Below are 18,158 nucleotides of genomic sequence, written 5' to 3'. Positions count from 1 at the left end.
AACTCGGGCGTCCGACCGCCAGAATCTCAGCCCTCGGAGCCACTCAGGCCCCTTTTAGCCCCAAGCCCCGTCTCCCAGCCACCTCCAGAGGAATCCCCCGCGCCCACCTCCTTCCAGGACCCTCCCCTCGCGCTCACCTCGCTCAGGGTTGGGCGGACGCTCCGGGCCGCGGGCCCCGCAGCCGCATGACCGGCCCCGCGGCTTCCCCCGGCCGCCGCCGCCGCCGCCACCGGGGTCGCCGGTGCCCGCGCCCCCCGCCCCCGCCCCGGAGCCCGGCGTCCCGGCCCCCTCCCGGCCTCCCACCCCCCACCCCCCGCGCCCGCGGCCTCACTCGGCGGACGACGCGGGGAGCTGCGACCGGCGGCCGCTCATTGGCTACTGCGGAGGAGGGGAGGGGCAGGGAAGGAGAGGGGAAAGGATGCGGGGAGGGAGGGAGACGGGCCTCGAGAATGGGGGAGGCAGGGAGCGAGAGAGAATAGAAACAGAGGTAGAGAGCCCGAGAGGGGCAGGGGCACACAGAGCGGCAGAGAGACAGAGCAGAGAATCCAGAGTCACACCGAGACCTCGAGGCTGTGAAATTCTGAGACTCGCAGGTCTGGAGACTGGAGAAGACACAGAGATGGCCTAAAAGAGACAGAGAGAGAAATGGAGAGGCAGAGATCTGATCTAGGATCCCTCCTCTTCCTCCAGGCTCAGAGATTCTGGGGTCCTGGAAGTGGAGAGGTCACAGACAGAGAGAGACAGGTAGACCGTCAAAGACCTTTGGGCTGAGAGATGCTGAGACCCAGAGACCTTGAGATAGGGAGAGAGAGAGAGAGAGAGAGAGAGAGAGAGAGAGAGAGAAGAGACCCTGAGAAGAAGAGACAGCAGGGGCAATCCTGGGGTACCCTGATGAAGACTGGAGCTCTGCCCAGGCGTGGGGCGGAGCCTGGGGTCTGGGCGGCTGGAAGAAGCTGGAGGGGGCGTCCCGGGCCGGGGTCCCCTGAGCAGCAGGCGGGCGCAGAGCGGAGCCGGGTCCTGCAGCCGCCGCGGAGCCGGGAGCCGGGCCAGCACCCGCCCGCCCCCCGCCGTGATGTCAGCGGGGCCACTCTTAAAGGGGCAGGCCGCCCGCCGAGGGTCGGAGCAGGGGCTGGGGGCCGCGGGCACCGGATGGGGGTACCGCGGCGGTGCTGGGAAAGAGAGGAGAAGCCCCAGCATCCAACTGGGCCGAATCCCGGAAACCCAAGAGCCTGCAGGGACCAAGAGACGCCGGGGTTCCCCGAGGGAGCCTGCGAAGCTTTGAAGCTCAGTCGCCTCCAAATACACAGACGGAGGCACACCATTCCATTGGCCTGTCCCTGTCCAGGGACTACACTTCCCATCAGCCCTGGCGGCGGGAGCCTCACTTGGGGGAAGGGTCCGCCGCAGTGTCTGCTGGGAAGTGTAGTCTATTTGGACTGCCCTCTCCACGCCCCTCACTCACAAGTGGGTCAGGGGAAAGAGGCCCGGAGGGCGCATCTGCCTGCCCTCTGCCTCAGTCTCTGATTCTTAAGCTCACGGGTGTCTCTGTCTTGGGGGGGGGTCTCTCAATAGCAGGCTTGCCTTTCATCCTCCCTCTTAGGACTTCCCAGTCGCTGGGTCTCAGTGTGCCAGTGCGTGAGCTTTATTGCTCTGGGCGAATATGTGCGTGCTTGTCTTTGTGCCCGGGATCTCTACCTGACACGCTCAGTGGTCTGAGTACACCGCTGCCTCTTCCTGCACGTGTCCACTTTGGTCCTCTCTATGGCACTCTGTGTGTAGCTCGCTCGCGCTCTCTCTCTCTCTCTCTCTCTCTCTCTCTCTCTCTCTGCTTTCTCCAGGTCTCTGTTCTTTACTCTCATGCTGTGGGTATCATCTCTCACTTTATGGGTCTCTGCGTTCTCCCTCTCTCTCTGCAGACCCTTCCTCAGCCTCTGTCTCTGTTTGTTTCTATGTATAGTCGTTGTCCCACCTGCACACCCCCTTCATTCTCCAAGCTTAGAAGAAAACATCCAAACACTTCAGCATCAGCATCCCAAATTTATTCTCCAGCAGCTGTGGCAGGGCGGGAGAGGCAGAGGATTGGGGGTGGGGAGAGACCCCGAGAGTGGCAGGCACTGGGGTAGGGGTTGGGTTCCAAGCAGGACTGGAGAAGCCATGCAGTGGTGGGTTTAGGATAGGGAGTCTAGGACAAAAGCTGACTGAGAACAGCTGGGGAGAGAATCCTCCATACATCCCAGGAATCCCCAGAGTGTAGAAGAGGGGCACTGGAGCACAGAGGCACAGCTTCCCACTTACTCCAGAATGGAGTGGAGGTAGGTGGGGCCTCGGGGGGGGGGGTTGTCCTGAAATCCCAGTCTGAAACAGCCCGCCCTGTGACGCTATTTCCCAGAAATAAGAAAGAAGAAGAAGAAGAGGCATAGATTCTACCAAGATGGAGTCTAGAACTCCTTGGAGTTGGGATGGTGTTGGTGGCTCTGTAACTTGGTGGAGCGGAATCCAGAACACTGAGGCAGGTCAGAATCTAGGGCTCAGCCCAGCAGAATCTAGAACACGGTAAGACTCCAGAGATTGTATGCAGTTTAGAATGCCAGGAACGCTTGGAAGGGACATCTGGAACCCGGGGCAGGGAGGGGGAGGGCAGAGGCCAGAACGTTGGGGAGCAAGATCTAGAATTGGAGAGGGGGTGGTGAAGTGGGGGGCGCGTGAGGTAGGGGTAAGGCTGGCGCGGCGGAGGGAGCCATGGGGACACCTAGTGGCGGCAGGTGAGATTACATGACTGGCACAGGTGCTGGGCTGATGGGGCTGCGGGCATCCGGGTGCACGAAATCCGGGTTGACATAGGTGAAGCCTTGGAATTCGGTTTGGTCGATGCTGGCCAGAACTAGGCGGTCTGGGGGAGTCAACGCTGGCGCCGCCCGCGTGAAGAACTTGTCGAAGTTCTCGCCGCTGCGGCCACACTGTGGGAAACACCGGGAGGGAAACATGAAGTACTGGAGCTCATGGATATTCCACCCTCTAGGGGCCAAGATTTTGTTCCCAGAAGGTGACTGACCGGGCGGGGTCTGAAAGGAGGCGCGATCTCTAATCGTTCCAGCCGTTCCCAGTCGATCCAACGGAAAAAGCCATGAGCTCGGATGGTGGGTTCTCCATCTGGCCCCGAGCCCAGGCGCTTTGCTGGGTGCTTGGTTAGGAACTGTAGGAAACACAGAGAGAGACGGACAGACAGACAGAGTCCCGGACAGGGAGGCCCAGAGAACGACAGAGAGAGAGGAAGACAAGGAAGGAGGAACAGAGAGACAAGCATAGAGATCCAGAAAGAGAAGAATGGGGGGGGCGGGGCGGGGGGAGATGGGGGGAGGGAGTGGAAAGAAGAAAGGGAGAGAGAAAGAGGAAGAGGGGGAATAAATGAGATGGGGTAGATGAAACCCAGATCCAGAGACCCAGGGAGAGACAAAGAAAGAAGCAAAATTAGGGTGTGAGGGTATGAGGGGCGGAGAAACCCAGAAAGAGAGGAAGGGAAACAGAAAGAATCCCAGATGGGGGATGGAGGGAGAGAAGGAAAGAGGGAAAGTGTCAGAGAGGGAGAAGGGGGGAGAGAGAGGAGATTGAAGACCCAGAGAAAGGGGGGAATAGAGATCCAGAGAGAGGAGGAGACTCAGAGGGAGGACAGATACCCAGAGAAGGTAAGAGACAAGCAGGGGCAGGGGTGGGGGAGACAAAGGCCCAGAAGGAGAAGAGGATGGAGACCCAGGAGACAAATGCCCAGAGAGAGGGATGAAGACCCCATATGAGGGCGGAGACTCAGAGAAAGGGGAAACAGAGACCCAGAGAGAGGAGAACAAAGATGCAAAAGGGGGACAGAGATTCCCGAAGGACACAGAAAAAAAGGTAGCAACACAGAAAGCCCCATGATATGTAGATGGAGGCAGAGGGATGAGACAGAAGCCCAGAGAGAGATAGTCAGAGAGACGTGGAGACAGGAGCTAGAAGCAGAAATGTCCTAACATCTGTTGAACAGCTGCTATAGGCTAGTCTCTTCCTCCTGCCTTAACTCCACAACCCCAGAGAAGGAGACTGAGGCTCCCAGAGTTTTGGTGACTTGCCCAACCGAGATCCCACAGGAAGAAAAGTGGCAGGAGTTAGGTTCACCTGACCCAGCCAGTGCAGGAGAGGCAAGCCTTGGCCTTCCAGCACTTCCTGCCATGAGCTGGGGAGAGGAGCTAGCACAGGAGGACAGGATAGAGGCCATCCTTGGACTGCAGGTGGCAGCAGGGCAGTATGTTATTGTTCTAACAAAATCTCTGTATTATATAAATTTTTTCAGCGGACAGGAGTAAAGCAACTTGAGGAACGGGTGCCTTTTCCTAAGGTGCACGTAGACAATGTGTGGGCAGCCCTGGACAGCAGCAGTGGGGCGTGTGGCTTATGGGTCTGGAGAATCTAGGAGTTAGGTCTCTCACCCCCTTGCAGATGGCCACAGCTTCCCGGGAAAGCGACTTCGGGTAGGTGACAGTTTGTTCCATGATGGACTGGAACAGTTCCTCCTCGTCTTCCCCATCAAATGGGGGCTAAGGAAGTAGAGAGGATAGTCAGAGACTCGGCAGACTACCTGGCCGCACCTTCCACACCCTCACTGCCCACCATGAACACAGCCCACCCCTGGGCCCCCAAATTCCTAGGGAAAAATTTGACCAAACCGCAAAAGCTGTATCTTTCGCACTTTCAGACTCTGTTGTTTTCTATCTCAGATGCTTCAGCTCTCTGCACCTCTTTGAGGTTCTGTCTCTCTTTCTCTGCTATGTAAATTGGCAGGGTATTAATTAGGCAACGTGTCATTTAAATAGAAGAGAGAAAAACTGCAGGAAAAGCTGTAAAAGCATTCTCCTGGTTGGATGAGTGGCCTCCAGTCTTTTGGGATTAGCAGAAGCAGTACCCAGGCAAAGCTTCTTAATGTGAAGTCTAGGGAGTCTGTTTACACCATTGAGAGGGGCCATGAATTTGGATGGGAAAAAACATGCATCTTTATTCTTCAAAATCTAAAACAAATTCAGCATTCATGGCAATTATAGGAAACAAACCCAAATAGTGGTAACTGTCACTTCATCACCAATGGAAATCACAGATATTTTCTTAGCACGTAAGAGTTGCAAATATCTCAAAAAATCAGTCATCTCTACTTCAAAATTACTGGTAGACCTTCCTATTTACTTCCTATTCCTGTGAGATATTACCATTTACTTCATTGGTAGGATATCACATATAGGTCCATATTCTAATATGTTTAGACAACCGTACACATTTAAATTTATTTAGTTGGTTAAATTACTCAATTAAACCTTTAACATTTTGAGAACCATATTTCAACATGATTGGCTTCTTTTGTAATGCTATTATCTTACTTCATGCATTTAAAAACATTGTTCTGAGAAGGGGGTCCGTGACACAAGAAAAGTGAGGAACCCCTAGCCTGTGGGAAGATAATGCTTCAGGACCACGGAGAGCGCTCTCCTAGCTGGCTGACCTTCCCCACAGCTTCGCACACCTTATTCGCCTACAGATGGACATCCCTTCCTGACCGGCTCCTCCTGAGATGATGGCCATGTAACAGGTGGCACCCCATCCGTGTTGCCTTTAGTCAAACCAGCCTCTCCCCACCTTCCCTTACCTGCCCCGCCAGCATCTCATACAGCAGGACCCCAAAGGACCACCAGTCGACAGACTTCCCATAGGGCTGGTAGGCAATGATCTAGCAGGGGAGGAAGGAAGGCAAGGAATTATGATTTGTGATTCAAGAAACCTAGGGCCCCTCTGGCTTCACCGCCTGGGAACCCTTCCCACTTTAAATGTTTTCAGCACGAACTTGTCCCATTCAGAACACTTTGGCTCCACCCTCTGGAAAATTTGGGAAACAAACTCTACCTACTTGGAACATTCCTTCGGTCCCAAGTATAAAGACTATCTAAAGACCAAGCCGCAAGTCCCACGCGTCCGGAATATCGAGGTAACTGGGCTCTCTCCTTACAATATCAGGTGCATAGGCAGAATTTCAGAGACCAGAGAGTCTTAAATCTGGACACATATCAGATTCTTCTAGGGGACTGTTTTTTGGGTTTTGTAAAAAACAAAATTAATTAATAATTAATTTTGACCGTGTTGGGTCTTCGTTGCGGTGCGCGGGCTCCTTACTGTGGTGGCTTCTCTCGTTGTGCAGCACGGGCTCTACGTGCACGGGCTTCAGTAGCTGTGGCACGTGGGTTCAGTAGTTGTGGCTCGCGGGCTCTAGAGCACAGGCTCAGTAGTTGTGGTGCAATGGGCTTAGTTGCTCCGCGGCACAAGGGATCTTCCCGGATTCTTTTTTTTTTTTTTTTGGCTGTGTTGGGTCTTCGTTGCTGTGCGCGAGCTTTCTCTAGTTGCGGCGAGTGGAGGCTACTGTTCCTTTCAGTGCGCGGGCTTCTCATTGCGGTGGCCTCTCCCGTTGCAGAGCACGGGCTCTAAGGCGTGTGGGCTTCAGTAGTTGTGGCACACGGGCTCTAGAGCGCAGGCTCAGTAGTTGTGGCGCACGGGCTTAGTTCCTCCGTGGCATGTGAGATCTTCTCAGACCAGGGCTCGAACCCGTGCCCCCTGCATTGGCAGGCGATTCTTACCCACTGCGCCACCAGGGGGGCCCTGGCAGGCGGATTCTTAACCACTGCGTCACCAGGGAATTCCTAGGGGACTGTTTAAAGAGAGATGTCCCCAGCCCTGAAGAATCCCAGCCACAATAGGCCAGAGTCAGGAAGATGTGTGTGTGTGTGTGTGTGTGTGTGTGTTTCAAAATCTCCCCAGGTGATTCTGATTACTAGCTATGTTTTGAAACCACTGGCATTGGTTACTTGGGCACTATCATAGAATCGCCAGGAAAGATCAAGGAGGGCACCACCAACCCCACCTCCTCCATCAAGTGAGAAGTCAGGACATGCTCTCAGTCTACTTATATACAGTCAGATCATTAGCTTCACCCACCCCCCCTAACAAAATCAGAGCATACTCTGCCCACTTGAAATATTCAGGGGACACCCTCCACATGCCTAATGTTCTGGGGGATGGGGCCCACCCACTCAGAGTACACCGGAAATCATCTCCACCTTCTTAGAACAGTCCAGTAACAGGCCCTGTTCTCCTAGAATCCCTAGAGCTGGTCCTTCTCTTTTCGAACATTCACCCACAGGTCCCCCCACTTTGCCTATTTAGAGACTCAGCTCCGCCCACTTACAACGCTCTGCCCACTTACAACGCTCCGCAAGAGCCTCTCTTTTCTGCTTGCTGTCGGAACCCCCACGACTCAGGTAAAGACCCCAGGGTCAAGTCCCCATACTCTGAATACTGGACGACCAGCCACACCTACTCAGTGAATTGGGAGGGCACCAAGAGCAGTGGAGGCAGGATTACCTCGGGGGCTATGTAGTCTGGGGTCCCACAGAAGGTGCGAGTTGTGGTCCCGGGGAAGACGTTCTCCTTACACATGCCGAAGTCGGTGATTTTGATGTGTCCTTCAGCATCCAGCATCACGTTGTCCAGTTTCAGGTCCCTGGGGGTGGGAAGGGTACAGTTCAACGGGCTGGAGCCTTAAGTTCAAATTCCTTCTCTTCTGGGGGTCTGATTCCCTCCCCTGAAAGGCCCGGGACTGCTCACCGATAGATGATGCCCTGATTGTGAAGGAAGAAGAGGCCGATGGCGATTTCTGCTGCGTAGAACCTGCAGGTGGAGGTGGGGAGTCAGAAGGCCAGAGACTGGAGCCCACTCCCTTCCACCCTCCCTCTACCCTCCTCTCTTGGCCAAGACTCACGCTGCATGGGGCTCCTTAAACTTGCCCAGCTGCTGAATGTGGTACATCAAGTCGCCCCCAGTGACGTACTCCATCACAAAATACAGGCGATCCTGTGGAGGAGTGCACGGGACTTAGAGGCGAGGACAGACAAAGGCTCTGGATCCACCCAATCAGAAATCCAGAGCAACTGTCTGTGCCCACAGGGAGGCCCCGAAGATTCTCAACCGGCCACCACAGAATCTCCACCCACCCCATCCCCTGTTACTCCAAACTGTCGGGTGTTCCAGTCCTCCATTCTCGGAATTTAAGATTGAGGCCCACCATTTGCTTGAAATCCCTGGGATACTGAAACCTCTTTCCACACCCACTCACATGCATATGCAATCATGGCCACCTGTTAGGAACCAAAGTTGTTCAGGCCTCACTAGCAAATGATAGTAATTTTTAATTTATTTTATTTTTATTTTTTTGGCCGTGCCGTGCCACTTGCAGGATCTTGGCTCCCCGACCGGGGATTGAACCTGGGCCCCCTGCAGTAGAAGCATGGAGTCCTAACCACTGGACCACCAGGGAATTCCCGATACAGTACTAATTTTTAAAAAACTCCAGGAAGGGGACTTCCCTGGTGGTGCAGTGGTTTAGAATCTGCCTGCCAATGCAGGGGACACGGGTTCGAGCCCTGGTCCGGGAAGATCCCACATGCCATGGAGCAACTAAACCTGTGTGCCACAACTGCTGAAGCCCGCGCGCCTAGAGCCCATGCTCCACAACAAAAGAAGCCACCACGATGAGAAGCCCGCGCACCGCAACGAAGAGTAGCCCCCGCTCGCGGCAACTAGAGAAAGCCCATGTGCAGCAATGAAGACCCAATGCAGCCAAAAATAAATAAATAAATGAATAAAAATTTAAACAAAACAAAACCTCCAGGAAGCTGGCTACGCCCACTCAGAGCTCTTGGAAGTAGAGTCACATTCTCTCTAACCCCTGACAGTTGTCCCATTCCACAGCCTTCGGGAAACACCCTGTTTCTGACAAGTCCTTAACTCAGAATCCAAGAGTGACCACCTCATCACTCAGAGCCCACTTGCAGGCATGCTCACTTAGAAGACATTCTCCACGAATTCTTTTACTCCAGAAGCCCTTACTCAAAAAACACCCACTCAAGACCTAGGGGATTCAGGCCACTCCCACGCAGGATCCTAGCCTTGTGGCCACGCCCTCCAGGGCACCTGCATTCTGGCCACGCCCACTGAGGAGCCCGCCACACCCAATCAGAGTTCACAGGGTTCTTCCGCCTTGCCAAAAACTCAGAATCTCAAAGCAAATGCTTGATACATCCAGTGGGGATGAGGCAGGGCTCCTGAGCCGGCCTCTGCCACCTCCTTTCTTACCGGGGTCTGGAAAGTGGAGTGAAGCTGGGTGAGAAAGTGGGGCCGGCCTCCGGGGCCTCGACCCCCCAGGGCTAACACGCGTTTCTCCACCAGGGTGCAGTCCACGTCGTCATCCTGGACAATCACGTCTTTCTTCAGGATCTTGATGGCATAGAGCTCATCGGAGCCCCTGCGCTCGGCCAGCATCACCTAGGGGCAGAGGCAGGAAAGGCCCAGTCCATCTTGGGAACCAGAGGTGCGGGTCCCTACCCCTCCCTTTCAAGGACACAAACAAATGGGAGTCCCAGGTCCTCCCTCTCCCTCTCAGGGGACCAGATGCCCTGACTTTGCCAACTACTCCCTCAGAGAAAGTAGCCACATCTTTATGCCTCTCCTCTCCAGGAACTCAAGAGGCCCCATCAAACTCTCTTTGGGGACTCAGTAGCCTAGTTCCCTCCCCCCTGCACTTCATCTCTAAGAACCAGAAACCTGAGCCCCACCCCCAGACATTCTCCCCCTTCTCCCAGAGCCCCAGGAATCCAACCTTCCCAAAACTGCCTTTTCCTAGAACCATGAGGAAGCTGAAGTCAGAGATGTGCAGACGTCCAGGGCTTGCCCCGAAGAAACAGCGCTTGGAGTCAGTGGGACTAGGAGATGGGGAGGGGATGGGAGAGGAAGAAGGACCCATCCGCACCCTCTGTGAGAAAGGGGAGAGATCCAAAGCTAGTCAGGCCCCAGAAGGGGATAAGGAGGTGCCCCTCAGAGAGACAGCACCCAAGAACGAAAGGGACGGGGAGAGATGGAAAGATGGAGAGAGAAAAAAAGTTGTCTCCACCCCCCTCTCTGACTTAAGAACTTTCTCTGATTTCCCGTAGCCTGGAGGGTTTATTATTCAACTAGCACTTAGATAGCTTACTATATGCCATTGATCCTCCAGGAGACCCTTGTCACCCACCCCACCCTCCATTTTAGAGACGATGGCACAGAGACATTAAGTAACTTGCCCGAAGTCACACAGCAGGTAAAAAACAGAGCCAGAAATCAACGTCCATTAAAGTCAGAGACTGTGTCTCCCTCCTTTCTGTTTTTCTACCATCACCCAGCACATGACTTGGGTCTCAGCAGGAGTGTGTTGAGTGGATGAAGGTCTCAGGAGATGAGTGCTGAATGCACATCCTGTTGTTCTATGTTCAGAGCACACCCAGAATCTGAACACCTTTACCATCATTGTCCCCTGCGTGAAGGCACTGGCAACTCCCCTCTGGGCCTTCACAATAGCCTTCTTCCCCCTTCCACCATCGGCTCTTGACACAGAGGCAGTTATCTTGGCCAAATAGAAATCATCTCAGGCCACCTCCAATGCCCTCCCATCTCACTTGGTTTAAAAGCCAAAATCCTTCCAATAAATGACGAGGCTACCCCCACCCCTTCTCTCTCTGACTCCATCTTCTACTTCTTCCCACCCTCATCCCTCATCCCTCCCTCTGCTCCAGCCTCACTGCTGGTCTGGGCCCACCTCAGGGCCTTTGCACGTGATCTTCCCTCCACCTGGAAGGCTTTCCACTATCCTTACAGCTCACTATTTCATCTCCTTTATGTCTTTGCCCAAAGGTCACTTTCTCAGTGAAGGCTTCTCTGCTTATTGCTACTAAAATCTCAAAAGGGCTTCCCTGGTGGCGCAGTGGTTGGGAGTCCGCCTGCCGATGCAGGGGACATGGGTTCGTGCCCCGGTCCGGGAAGATCCCACGTGCCGCGGAGCAGCTGGGCCCGTGAGCCATGGCCACTGACCCTGCGCGTCCGGAGCCTCTGCTCCGCAACGGGAGAGGCCACAACTGTGAAAGGCTCACGCACCGCAAAAAAAAAAAAAAAAAAAAAAAACTCAAAAAACAGCACTCCCTATCCTCTTTAGCATTTATTTTTCTCCACAATCACATATCACCTTCTGACATAGGATCATTCACTCCTTTATTTTGTTGAATGCCTTCCAAGTGTAAGCCCCATGAGGGCAGGAGGTTGTCTCTCTCTCTCTCCCTCTCTCTCTCTCTTTCCCTCTCTCTCTCTCTCTCTTGTTTTCTGCTCTATCCCCAGTGATTAGAACCATGCACACAGAGGGCTCAACAAAATGTTTTTTGAAAGAATAAATGGGAGAGAGAGAGAGAACGAGCGCATTATTCCTTCCTTGACCTGGAAATCTCGTCTCCCTGTCCTCTGCCTGGGGAATCCTGCACTTCCTGTCTACGAACTTTTCTCTGTCTACGAACTTTTCTCTGACTCCCCCAGGTCCTGCCAGAGGCTTAGGACTCCCTAGTGCCTGAAGCCATCTCCATGATCAAACACACTCCTTCTCTATCTGTAACTTTCTCCTATATTGAAAGAGGAGCTCCCCAGGGAATGGCCTGATTCTACTCCCAGAATAGGGCTTGGTTTACATAAAACCTCAGGAAATAGGTGTTCAGTAAGTCAAAAAAACAATGGAGGAGAGAAAGGCACAGTGATAAATAGGCAGAAAAACTCAAGGAGCAATTCAGGTGTCACCTCCTTAGGGAAGTCCTCCCTGACCACCTCCACCCCAACCCCCTGGCCCCAGGCTGGGGTTAGTGCCTCCTCTATGCTTCTTTGTTCCCTGGGCTACCTCTAATTTAGCACATCATCCTGGAATCTGAGTATTTGTGACTGTGTCCCTACCTTGAGGAGTTGCCTGCGGGTCAGATTCGGCTCTGGAGAGACAGGATTACTCAGCAAACACAAGACCTGCCACCAAGTATGTGCTCAACCCATGTGTGCGGAAATGAAGACAGATGTTGGAGGAGAGAGAGGTGGGGGGACAGATACAGACCACAGGAAAGGAAACTGTCTCCATTCCAGGCCTCCAGCTCTGCTCACCTCGTACAGTTCCAGGGGGTAGTTACAGGCCTGGGGGAGAAGAAAGCCAGAGTCAGAGCCCCCAGAGAGGTAGGAGATTGCCCTAAAGCAGGGGATGGGAGTCCCCAGACCCCCAAGCCAGGGGGATGGATAGGAGCTGTAATTCCCAGCAGTGCCCTAGAAGACCAGAAAGAACTCCAGGGCTTTCTGGGAATTTTAGTCCCAGGGCCAGTGGGCAACGAGCGATGGAGTTTGGGGAAGGCCAGCTCTGAACTGTGGGTGACTGGGCTGGGCTCCTTGTGGGGAAGCCGGGGTCTGGGTACCTCAAACTTCTGGAGGAGGCTGCAGTTGTCAGCATCAGCCACTGGCACATTGTAATATTCGCCCTCCTCCTGGTTCAGTAACTTGTACCTGACATACAGACGGAGACCAGGGGCGGGCAGGAGTAGGGGAGACGGACGGGGAGGGGGGGTACCCGCGGGAGAGGCAGTGACATCAGAAGGGGGGAAGAGACAGAGAGACAGAGAAGGAGAGAGAAAGAGTGAGATAAGGAGAGAGGGGCGGGGGAAAGAGAGAAAGAAGCACAGGGAGGTAGAAAAGATAGTGCCCTAGAGAAGAGGGACCACCCACGGAAGTTGATGCAGATGCAGGGGCCCCGCCCCCAGCCCCGCCCGGCCCCGCCTCCGCCCCCGCCCTCACCAGCCGTCCACGGGAACCTTGAGCAGCTCCGAGACGCCAAAGGACATGGCACCCATGAAGTCGTTGCGGGAAGTCCGGTCCCAGTCCCACACCTCCACGCTGAGCCGGCGCTCCACGTCCCCCGGCTTCAGGTTGCTGCGGGAAGGGAGTGGCACAGTGAGGGGCCCGGCTCTTGGCTGCCCACCTTTCCGCCCTGGGGAAGAGCAGGCAAACCCGGGGAGCTGGGGGGCCTGTTTCCTGCTCTGTAAAGTGTTTTGTCACCCCAGGTCCTGCCGAAGAGCGTCTCTCTCCCTGTTTGGGCCCTAAGTAAACATAGACAGCTCTCAGTCTCCCTCCCTCCCTGGCTCTTCCCCATCTCTGTCTCCTGGCCTTTCTCTCCAGGCCTCTCCTTTTCACGGGGCCCCTCTCCTCCCTCCAGATCTGTCCGTCTGTCTTTCTGTCAGTTGGCTTCTCTTTCCCTCCCTGCCACCCACCCATCGCCATTCCTTCTGTGTTTCTCTTTGGGTTTATGTCTCTTCTTCTGAGTTGCAGGGTCTGTCTACCTCTCTCTCGGATCCCTGTCTCATTCTAAAGTGGTGAGCTTTGATGGAAATTAAACACACAGATGTCTGTCTCTCGCCTTCTGTATCTCTGTCCCTCTCCCTCAACCACTTCATTTTCTTCTCCCACCACCTTCTTCTGCCCTTTTTGGGATTCCCCCAATGCTAACACCTGCTCTCCGGGGTGTTCTGGGCCACCAGGACCCTCAGATCATTCTCTATCAGTAATTACAGCCTCCCCTGCACCCGAGGCTCACAACACAAAGGTCTCGTTCCACACAGGGTTTAGCGTGGCTTTCACCGTCCGGGTCTTCTGTTTTGTCAAATTCCGAGGATCTGGGATGAGCTTCAGTTTCACATAGGGATCAGACAGACCATTGGGGTCCATTGGGATGAGGTTACGGGCCTCGCCAACTGAGCGGGGAGGGGAAGGAGGGTAGATGGGGTTAGAGATCCAGGAAGAAGCCCCCGAGCCTTCCCCCAGCCAGCAATCAAGAATTCCAATCTCTCAGCATCCGCTCTCAAGACCCAGGTGTTTTTGATCTTTTACTTCTCCAGTGCCCAGAAGACAGGGCATGAAGCCCTTTCCCCAGCCAGTGACCCAGAAATCAAACCCAAAGACCCTGGCTCCATTAGGACCCAGGAGTCGGGACCCTGGCCATATCACCACTAGTAAACCCGAACCTCCTTCGGAACCAGCTCTTCTTTCATTCCCCACCCCCCACCCCTCCACCCCCAGGACCTTGATGCCCAGAACAGCCATTAAGAGGCGCCAGAGGCACGGCTGGAGAAGGGGCCTCGAGCTAGAAGGGGCGCGGCCGAGTGGTGTTCAGCTTTTGCAGGTGGGGTCAGGAGTGTGGGTGCGACCTTCGCGAGGGGCGTGGCCTTTCTGAGTCGGGGGGAGGGGCGGGGTGGGCAGCTCAGGGGAATTCAACCGGTTCCTCACGCTCCGGTAAAGGGGCGGGGTCTCACCCGTGACGTGGATCTCATCCGAAGTGGGAGCTCGGATTTCCAGCTGCAGGCGGCCGCGGCGCTCCGTGTGGTCCACACCGCACAGAGAGGGCACGCTGCGCACACAGCGCCGGTGCACGTTCATCTCGCAGCCTGGGGGTACAGAACTGAGGGTAGCACTTCAGGTCCCGCCCTTAACCCCAGACTCCATTCCCCAGCATTTACTGGAAACCCAGACACTGCACTTTTGCAGGGGCCCCGGAAGCGCCAAGTTCTGGCGGGCGCAGCAAGCGTAGACTCACAGGAGCACTTCATGCCCTGGTGCACCAGCCCGTAAAGGAGGGAGCCACAGTGGTCGCAGAAGGTGGGGCTGCTGTAGCTGTGCAGACGGAACTTGTGCTTGTTCCGGGGATCCTGGGGGCAGGGAGGAGCCGGTCAGAAGGGGTCTGCAGGGCGTCCTAAAAGAACAGCCCCCTGAACTCTTTCTCTTCCGCCCTGCTCTCCCGTCTTCCTGCGGCTCCACCTCACTCATTCACTCTACAATATTTATTGAGCACCTCCTGTGTGCCAGCACGGTTCCTGGTGCCGGGACCCAGCCCCGAGCAAAACAAAGGAAAACTGTCCATGTGGACTTTACTTTCTAATGGAGGGAGAGAGAAAATAAACACGATATGTAAAATATATAGTATTACAGATGGTAATAGGTGCTCTGGACAAAAATGAAGTAGGGAAGGGGATTGTGAAATAGAGTGATCAGGGAAGGTTTCACTAAGAAGGTGGCATTTGGGAAGAACCTGAAGGAAGTGTAGGCTTCCAAAGTCCCATGGTCCCTAATCCCCAACCTTCCACAAGCTGTTCTCCCGAGGACTTGTGGGCCACCATGAACCTCAGATCACTCACTGTCAGCCTCTGTCAATGTCTACCCGCTGATGATCTGCCTACTCTGAGGCCCCTGTGGGATGGAGAATATGACCTCTCAGTTTTAGGGACCCAGGTGTCCTAAATGAAACATTAAGTGTAAACAACAGAGCAGTGTCTCGCATGTTAAATGTGCTCAGTAGTGTTTCTGCTGTCATTACTGCCATGGTTATTATTAGTGATTTTATTGCAGTCCCCACATACCCTTGGGTTTAACCAAGAGCTGGGCCTGGGCTTCCCTGGTGGCGCAGTGGTTGAGAGTCTGCCTGCCGATGCAGGGGACACGGGTTCGTGCCCCGGTCCGGGAAGATCCCACATGCCGCAGAGCAGTTAAGGCCCGTGAACCATGGCCACTGAGCCTGCGCGTCCAGAGCCTGTGCTCCACAACGGGAGAGGCCACAACAGTGAGAGGCCCGGGTACCGCAAAAAAAAAAAAAAAAAAAAAAAAAAGAGCTGGGCCATTTCCCAGCTGCGTGATTTCAGACAAGTAAGTGCCCAATTTTGAGGCTCAGCGCCCTCCTCTGCGCAGTGGAAATAAACAATGTATATCTTGAAGAGATGCTAAATGTCGAGTCCAATTAAGCATGAATTTAAGACACCAATAAAAGCATTCCTCCTTCCACCCTCAGCAATGTCTGAGTGTTAAATAATCTGATATTTGCCTTTTTCTACGAATGCATTGCAAGAGTTATCCCTAGCGTGAAAATTCAGGACATTCTTGGGCTTTCACTTATTTTGCAGTTTAGTGGGGATTCTATTTTGAATTATACTTGGACGGAGGGAGGGTGTTGGCAGGTGCATGTGCTGGACCTCTAAAGATCTTCATCTGACCCTAGCTCAAAGTGTTCCTGCCACATGAAATGAGATGCTGTGGGTGAAAATTCCCAGCAGGGTACCTGACACAGAAGCTGTTGCGATTATCCTCAAGGTGAAAGTAGCTATTAAAGAGGAGACAGTACCGTGGCTCCAGTTCGAAAGATTAGGGTCCAGATTTTTGACTCTCCCGACCACCCAGCTGTGTGGCCTCCCCCCACATCACCCTTTTTAGAGACTCAGGTTTCCTCCCCATAAAATGGGGCCATGAGCCCTCCCTGAAAGGGTTCTTGTGAAGATTGAATGAAATCATGCTTGTCGAGCCCTGAGCATTTCTTAAGCCCTTGATCTGTGTTGCTGACAACAAGATTAAAAGCTTAGTGCTTCACAAAGGAAAAGAAAGCCAGAGTGATATAGAGGAAAGAACTTGTCCTCTGTTTCCTCATCAGTAATAGGAATAATTTTACAATGATAATAATTAATACTTTGTGTCTGGCTATGTACCAGGTGCTGTCCCAAGTATTTGACTCATTTAGTCCTTAAAAAGGTCCTACAAGATGAGGGCATGGCTACCATCCCCATTTTATAGACGAGGAACTCCAGAGGTGCAGAGAGGTAAATAAACTTTTGGAAGGTCACAGAACCAATACGCGGTGGAGGTGGGATTCAAGCCCAGGTGTCCTGGCCCAGGAGCCTCGGTCAGATGAGGACAGGAACAATACCTAACCTTACAAGCTGTTAAGCAGATTCAGCCCTATACTATATACAAGATACCTGATGCATGCACGCAATGAGCCCTGGATGACTCAGATGTAGTGTTTGTTGGTGGTGGAGGCAGGCGAGGCAGCCAAATCATAACATATATAGGTGCTGGTAGACAGTGGTGCTCGATGTGTGTTCTCAGAGGTCATATCCTCTATGTAAACTTCAATTTTCTCGACCTGACAAGCTGGCAAAATGCCTCATGGACTTCTGTGGTGCTCTCCCTCTCTCCCTCATTCTGCCTTTCTCCATCTGCTAATCATAAAACCATCTCCAGCCCTGTGTCAGACCCCGGGCTCTTATCCTGCCTGACTTCCCTGAAAACAAACCTGGGCGGGGTGGGGGTGGGGGGCTTCCCGGGCTTCCCTGGTGGCGCAGTGGTTAAGAATCCCCCTGCCAATGCAGGGGACACGGGTTAGAGCCCTGGTCCGGGAAGATCCCACATGCCGCAGAGCAACTAAGGCCGTGTGCCACGACTACTGAGCCTGCGCTCTAGAGCCCACAAGCCACAGCTACTGAGCCCACATGCCACAACTACTGAAGCCCGCGGGCCTAGAGCCCATGCTCCACAACAAGAGAAGCCACCGCAATGAGAAGCCCACACACCGCAACGAAGAGTAGCCCCCGCTTGCTGCAACTAGAGAAAGTCCGCGCGCAGCAACGAAGACCCAACGCAGCCAAAAATAAATAGATTAAATAAATTAAAAATAAACAAGACTGGGGGCATCTAGACTCATGCTGTCCCACATGGTAGCCCTAACCACAGGTGGCTATTTAAATGGAAATCAGTGGATAAACAACAAGTTCCTAATGTATAGCAAAGGGAACTATACTCAATATCCTGTGATAAACCATAATGGAAAAGAATATTAAAAAAGAATGTATATATGTGTATAACTGAGTTACTTTGCTGTACAGCAAGAGATTGGCATAACGTTGTAAATCGACTATACTTCAATAAAAAAATAAATAAATTGAAATCAATTCAAATTAAATGGGATTTAAATTTCTGTCCCTCGGCAGTTAGCTGTGGTGGCTGGCAGCTGGATGGCGAAGATACAGGACGCTTCCATCATTGCAGAAAGTTCTATTGGTCAACACTGGACGGTGAGCCTCATTATATAGAGAGGGAAACTGAGGCTCAGAGAGAAGAGCCCCACAGCCAGAAAGAAAGTGAAGGAGGGATCAGGGGTAGGCATGCAAGGTGGGCAGTTCTTGTAAGCCCCTGATGTTGGGGGGCGGGGGGAGGGAGAGAACAGTTGTGTGTATCTGTATGAGCGCACATGGGGGATCTGTACATGCACGTGTGTGTCCATACACGGGGGTCTAATATGCATATATATGTGTGTACACAGGGGTCTGTATATGCATATATGTGTGTGTGTGTGTGTGTGTGTGTACACAGGGGTCTGTATATGCATATGTGTGTGTGTGTGT

General features: G+C 53.5%; 2 protein-coding genes across 3 annotated transcripts in view; one reads left to right on the top strand and one right to left on the bottom strand.

Annotated features, from left to right (window-relative positions):
* Positions 1 to 18,158, top strand: part of LOC114908066 (NACHT, LRR and PYD domains-containing protein 7-like) — a 582,624-nt gene that overhangs the window by 510,191 nt on the left and 54,275 nt on the right.
* Positions 2,024 to 18,158, bottom strand: part of PRKCG (protein kinase C gamma) — an 18,851-nt gene continuing 2,716 nt past the window's right edge. Inside the window, exons 4-18 of one of the 2 annotated variants that reach the window (XM_029244699.1) lie at positions 14,531 to 14,642; positions 14,250 to 14,381; positions 13,535 to 13,691; positions 12,739 to 12,873; positions 12,363 to 12,450; positions 12,061 to 12,090; positions 9,722 to 9,874; positions 9,199 to 9,387; positions 7,826 to 7,917; positions 7,672 to 7,734; positions 7,429 to 7,567; positions 5,666 to 5,746; positions 4,461 to 4,568; positions 3,053 to 3,193; positions 2,024 to 2,957 (exon numbers count right to left, since the gene is read on the bottom strand). In XM_029244699.1, coding sequence (XP_029100532.1) covers positions 2,769 to 2,957; positions 3,053 to 3,193; positions 4,461 to 4,568; positions 5,666 to 5,746; positions 7,429 to 7,567; positions 7,672 to 7,734; positions 7,826 to 7,917; positions 9,199 to 9,387; positions 9,722 to 9,874; positions 12,061 to 12,090; positions 12,363 to 12,450; positions 12,739 to 12,873; positions 13,535 to 13,691; positions 14,250 to 14,381; positions 14,531 to 14,642 — 1,809 coding nt within the window. In that variant the 3' untranslated portion in view covers positions 2,024 to 2,768. Of the gene's footprint in view, positions 2,958 to 3,052; positions 3,194 to 3,390; positions 4,569 to 5,665; positions 5,747 to 7,428; positions 7,568 to 7,671; positions 7,735 to 7,825; positions 7,918 to 9,198; positions 9,388 to 9,721; positions 9,875 to 12,060; positions 12,091 to 12,362; positions 12,451 to 12,738; positions 12,874 to 13,534; positions 13,692 to 14,249; positions 14,382 to 14,530; positions 14,643 to 18,158 lie in introns of those variants that run through there. The other variant, XM_029244688.1, reaches the window with a different exon arrangement.

The sequence above is a fragment of the Monodon monoceros genome, unplaced genomic scaffold (assembly GCF_005190385.1).
Source record: "Monodon monoceros isolate NGI ecotype Baffin Bay Population unplaced genomic scaffold, NGI_Narwhal_1 Super_Scaffold_10, whole genome shotgun sequence".
NCBI classification, from domain to species: Eukaryota; Metazoa; Chordata; class Mammalia; order Artiodactyla; family Monodontidae; genus Monodon; species Monodon monoceros.
This window is presented reverse-complemented; position numbering and strand designations above follow the sequence as displayed.